General features: G+C 39.9%; 1 protein-coding gene across 2 annotated transcripts in view; it reads right to left on the minus strand.

Moving 5' to 3' along the window:
* Mrpl48 (mitochondrial ribosomal protein L48) overlaps positions 1-6192 on the minus strand; it is a 44114-nt gene that overhangs the window by 35297 nt on the left and 2625 nt on the right. For both annotated transcript variants that reach the window (XM_055623635.1, XM_055623634.1), the window contains exon 2: positions 103-155. In XM_055623635.1, coding sequence (XP_055479610.1) covers positions 103-155 — 53 coding nt within the window. The remainder of the gene's footprint in view (positions 1-102; positions 156-6192) is intronic.

The raw sequence follows: 6192 nt of genomic DNA on the forward strand, positions 1-6192 counted from the left end.
TGAAATTTGAGATACTTTGCAGATAAATAGTAGACATGAAAAAGGCAACATCATGTCAGCTATGAATCTATAGTTAGCTGTATTTGTCAATAATATCCTTACCTTAGAAGGGAAAAGGCTTGCTTACATAGAGTATCGTTCCACAGGCCTAGCACCTACAAGAAAGCAGTCATGTGAGGACCTTACCCTTCAGAACACCAAGCACCTTGTCTCGTAAGGCAAACCCACAGTATACAACCCAAAAAGTACCAAAGGATTCTTATCTAGCAAACACCTAACATGCAAACAAACCAAGGTCCTTTTCTCTTACTCTGCTTGCTAGAGAAAATGCTCTAAAAGAAAAAAAAAAAACAAAACTAGAACCCTTCCCACAATTTTTCATCCTGTTTCCCTTTTATAATTTGATATATTTTTTTTCTAACATCAACCAACAAATATACATCTACCAGTCACAGCATAGTTAAAAGGGACTTTCCTAAATATTCCTAAATTCTCAAACACTTTTGCAACTAAAGGCAACTAAAGCCCAGAGTGGTTTTCTTTTTTAAAAGTTACAGCTAATAAGAGACGGAGAAGACTGTCTCACTCCAAAGGCTATGCCTCTCATAGCATGCTGGCTCTCCCAATAGCCACTGAAAGAATCATGCTACCACATGTGAGAAAACAATACTGATGAAAGGAGGCAACCAAAATGTTAATCTTCCTCTGCCCTGCTAGAACCCATCTGAAAGATCAGAGTCCTGCCTTACAGAGGAAGAACGTGGTATACAGTTCTTTTTATACACTAGGTAACAAATCCTAAACGTCTGCCCTTAGATCCCATCAGAGCTCATCATGGGTAACAATTTCAATTCTTTTGACAGGTATATGTAAAGAGCTTATTATGCAAAAACATCAAAAATCTGAGAAACTGTCCCAGCCAAGACTAGCCTAAGGAAATACGATAACTAAGTGGAATGTAATATCTAAATGGATCCTGGAACAGAAAAAATATTAAGTTAAATACAAAAGAAACCTGAATAAAGTATGGACTTTCATTAATAGTATATCAATACTTGTTTATTAATCATGTGAAAATTACATCACTAGTATAATTTTTCTGTGTATTTATTTATTTATTTAATGCAGGAGAGAACATGTGGAGGTCAAAAGAGGAAATTGGTTTTCTATTTCTACTACATGGGTCCCAGAAAGCAAACTTAGGTTGTCAGTCTTGACAGCAAGTATCTTTACCTGCTGAGCCATCTCACTGGCCCTAAAATGTTAATAATAGAAAATAGTAATGTTTATGTGAACTCTTTGTGCTATTGACACTTTTTGTAAATCTAAAGCTATTCTAAAACAGTAACTTCTTTCTTTGCTTCTTTCTGTCTTTGTTTCTTTCTCCCTTTCTCTCTTCCTTCCCCCACCCCTTCTTTCTTTTTCTTTCTTGTTATGGTGCTAGAAAACAAACCTAGTCCTTTGTGCACTTTGCCAGGCCACAAAGTTTCTTTTTTAAAAAGCCTCCTAACTGTCAAATGCTGTGTTGAATTTTAAAAGGAATAAAAACAAAATGTAACAAACACAATGAACTTTAAAAGCATTATATTAAGTGAAATAAACAAGCCAGTCATAAAGGATTGAATACTGTATGATTGGTTTCCTTTCTATGAAATATCCAGAGTGAGCTGGGTGGTGGCACATGCCTTTAATCCCAGCACTCTGGAGGCAGAGGCAGGCAGATCTCTGAGTTTGAGGCCAGCCTGGTCTACAGAGCAATTCCAGGACAGGCAGGGCTACAGTGAGAAATCCTGTCTCAAAAACAAACAAACAAACAAACAAACAAAAAACAACGAAATAAGAAAGAAAGCAAAAAAGAAAGAATGCATAGAGTAGGCAAGTCTATAGAGAAAGGCAGTAAATTAACTGTTGTAGAGTGGGGTGGAGTAGGAATCAGGGCTAAGGGGTATAGGTTTGCTCTAGGGTTGATGGAATGATGTGCTACTTTAAACAGCTAAAAGAAACCATGGGCATTAGATGATGAAGTAAAAATATATGTTATTAATAGCACGTATGTTAAAGACTTTCCTAAAGATCTGTTCAAAATCCTCAGACAAAGGCTCAAATGGCACTGATATACAAAAGGTTTACTTATTACTTCAGGAGATTCACTGAAATGCTTAATATCATCCAATGACCTCTATGCTGAGCAATCTTCTTGGGTAGAATATACACAATCAAGTTTTGTTTGGGAAAAAGTTATTTATAAAAAAAAAAAGGAATGGTTATTCTTGCAGCTATTAATCATCCATATTTATTTTGTTGAATGCCTATCCTGTGTCTAAATCACAACACAGGGAAGCATTACTCACCCTATCTTATAGTGTAGAAAACTGAAATCAAATCTACCCAAAGTCACATAGTAACTCCCCAAAGCTAGCATAGAATTTGGGAGTTTTCCGACTATAAAGTCCATAATTTCTCTACCATTCTACACCTCCTCTACCAAATGAAGAAATGGTACTTAACAGTACATCATCAGAGGGAGAGCTGGTGAAATGGCACAGTGGGTAAAAGTTTGACTCCTAAAACTCCTGAAAACTGTCCTCTGACCTCCAAATGCCTGTGCACACCTGTGCTCACACACATCACGTGCATACACACTAACAATAAAAGAAACATAGTTTTTAAAATTGGGAAAATACCACATTTAGGAAGAGTCTCTCAAAGAATGTGAGACCATAAAGATGAAAAAGGATGTGAAGAGAAAGAACAAAGGGGAAAGCGAATAAACGATCTTCAAAAGTACAATTACATCTCATTCTATTATAAAAGACTATGGAGAAGGCTGAAGAGATGGCTCAGCAGCTAAGAGCACTTGTTCTTACAGAGGTCCCAGATTTGATTCCCACCACCTACATTCTCCTGTTCCAGGGGATCTGATGCCCTCTTCTGACCTTAACAGGTAGCCAGGCACACATGTTGTGCACATACATACATGCAAGCAAAACACTCATACAGAAAATTAAAAATGAATGAAGCTAATTAAGGTTTTTAACTGTATAAAGTGTGTGTATAACATGCTTATCCTAATACTGGCCAGAATAGGGAACTAAGAGCTTTTAGAGAGCTCAAGTTGGCTCCCCTATCACTGGCCACATACCTTAAAGTTACAGCAGATAAAGTAAAGTTCCCTCCTGGCCAAAGATCCGTTCATATGACAAACAGAATAGAAATTAGAGTGATCAGAACACATTTTAAAATGGGTCACTTCAAATAAAGGAAGCATTGGGTGGAAAGAAAGATCTAGATGAGACTGCTTTCTCTCTATTTTAATTGCTCAGAACCCTGAGTCTCTACAATAGCTAAGGATTTAATTATCTAAAAGTCAGATTTAAATAGTTGACAACTTTCTGGAAGACATTCAAATTGTGGTGTGAACTCAGCTCTGGGAAACGTGCTTTCTTTTCCCTGCAATGCCTGGCATTATTTATCAAGACAAAAGTGATCTATTTTGAGACTGAATCCACAAACAGCCCCCACCTCCTCTATTCCTTGCCCAGCATAATCAGCAGATGAACAACTCTGGCTCTGCAAACAGAAGAGGAGGGCAATGACACCAGTGAATGAATGAATGAGGACACAGCTGCGGTGGGTTACAAAAATACTTGTCCTGTGAGCTCTGCAGCCAGCAACCAACGAAAGACGTGCGTAGTTACCAAAGAGACAGTCACAGGGAAAAATCCATTACAGTGTATGAATACTTTGAAATGAGAGTCTGGGTTCAGCAGTGATGCAGTGGTTCTGGGTCTGAGGTGAGCAAATGAAAGCTGTTTTATGTTTGGTTTTTTATTGTTGTTTAGTTTTTTGAGACAGGGTTTCTCTACATAGCACTGAGTGTCCTGGAACTCACCATGTAGATCAGGCTGGCCTTGAAATCGCAGAGTTCTGCCTGACTTTACCTCTTAAATGCTGTTACGAAAATTTAACAATAGGCTGTGTATTCCTACTAATGTGCTACTGACTGTTTCTTCTGTGCCAAGCACTCCACATGTTCCTAACTTTGGAGGAACAGAGGGTTTACTCCAACCCTCTGATAGAGACCCTATGAAGACACCTGCCTCAGGCTGGTGAGATGACTCATTAGGCAAAGATCATTGCCACTGAGCCTGACAACATAAGTTCAATCCCTAGGACAGAACTGATAACTACAAGTTTTCCTCTGACCTCCATACATGTGCCATGGCATGCATATGCTCACACATACATACAAAAAAATGAACATTTTAAAAAATAATAACTGCCTCTATTTTATGGAAGAAAAAGCATAGGTCTCCATTAGCTGACTAAAGTTACAGGTTTAGTAATAAGTGAAAACCCAGGTCTAACCATGTCCAATGTCCAGGTTTTCCATTCTCCTATATTACCTGTCAAAACTTAAGCCAGGCTGGCTTCAAAAAGTTAATGAGGCTGGGCAGTAGTAGCCTCTAATCTCAGCACTCAGGAGGCAGAGGCAGGTGGATCTCTGTGAGTTCAAGGCCAGCCAAGTCTATGTAGAGCAGTGGCTCTCCCTAATGTTGAGATCCTTTAATACAGTTCCTCATGCTGTGGTGGCCCCCCAATCATAAAATTATTTTCATTGTTATTTCATAACTGTAATTTTTCTACTCTTATGGACTGTAATGTAAATATTTTTGGAGACAGAGGCTTGCCAAAGGTGTTGCAACCCACAAGTTGAGAACCACTGATATGAAGAGTTCCATGTCAGCCAGTGCTACATAGTGATATTCTGTCTCAAAAGGAAAAAAGTCTAATTTGACAGCTAACAAGTGTTCAGTGACCCTACAATTAGGGCCCTTTCCTCTAGCATATTCTCTTGATGCAAAGCAAGTTCTGTTACTACATGATGGCTCTTACACTCTTCCCTGGGGTAAACAATACCAGGACATGGATTCCAGTTCTTTCAAAAGGTTTTCTTTTTCTTTTTTTTAGATTTATTATTTCATTTTATTTTTATTAATGTATGTGCCACATGTCTGCAGTTGCCACGAAGGCCGGAAGAGCGCTCCGGGTCCCCTGGAGCTAAAGTTACATGCAGTTATGAACTACAAGAGTTGCAAGTACTCCTAACCCTGGGCCACCTCTGCAGTGGAGGGTTAGGTGTCTTTAAGAACTCGGTATGTAAACACGTTTCTGTTTTAATCCCAAGTGTGGGATATGGGACTGCCTTAGTTTATCCTCAGCTGGTATCAGCCTCGTGCAGCTCGGGGAGCTGGTCTATGTCAGCTGGCAAGAGCCTTGTACAGCTTGGAGAAGATGAGGTCTTTGCCAGCTGGAGTTAGTAGTATTTTGAGGACTCTGGGAGAGTATAAATACCAGAGACCAGAAAGAGAGGAAGGGGCTTCAAGGAGACAGAGGAGGAAGAAGGCTGCTTGTTCTTCCTTCTGTGTTTGCTGTTTGTTGTTGCTGGATAGCTAGACATCCTGATGCCTGAGATTAATATTTTCCCAAAGAACCGGAAGACTCTGAGCAGCTGGAACTAAATCTAAAGAGGTCTATGTTCCCTTTTCCTTTCTAAACTTCTTTCTCCTACCTGGGGTTGAGGGTTGGAAGGGAAGTAGAGGCATAATGAAAACCAAATTAAGCAGACTTTAAAACTAGTTCCTACACATCTCCCCTAGAGGACCCCTGAGAAAAACCAGTTCTTGCTTGGATTCATCCATCAGAAATTTCAAATTGAACTGAGTAAAATGACAAATACCTGTAGACTGAGCTACTTGGGGAAATGAGGATCACTTGAACTTAGAAGTTCAAGGTCAGCTTTGGCAAAAAGTGAGACACTGTCTCAATAAAACAAAACAAAGTAGCCTGATTCAGAGGAGGGAACGGGAGAAGGTAACAAAAAGAAACCCAGAAGCTTCATGTTCTCCTTACTGTCCATAACCAGCACACACCGGCTAACAGTACCCATCCATAACCAGCACACACCCAGCTCACAGTACCCATCTATAGCCAGCATACACCGGCTAACAGTACCCATCCCTAACCAGCACAGACCCAGCTCACAGTACCCATCTATAGCCAGCACACACCGGCTAACAGTACCCATCTATAGCCAGCACACACCGGCTAACAGTACCCATCTATAGCCAGCACACACCCAGCTCACAGTACTCATCTATAGCCAGCACACACCGGCTAACAGTACCCATC

Source organism: Psammomys obesus, unplaced genomic scaffold (genome assembly GCF_907164565.1).
Source record: "Psammomys obesus unplaced genomic scaffold, mPsaObe1.curated_primary_1811, whole genome shotgun sequence".
In the NCBI taxonomy this organism is placed as follows: Eukaryota; Metazoa; Chordata; class Mammalia; order Rodentia; family Muridae; genus Psammomys; species Psammomys obesus.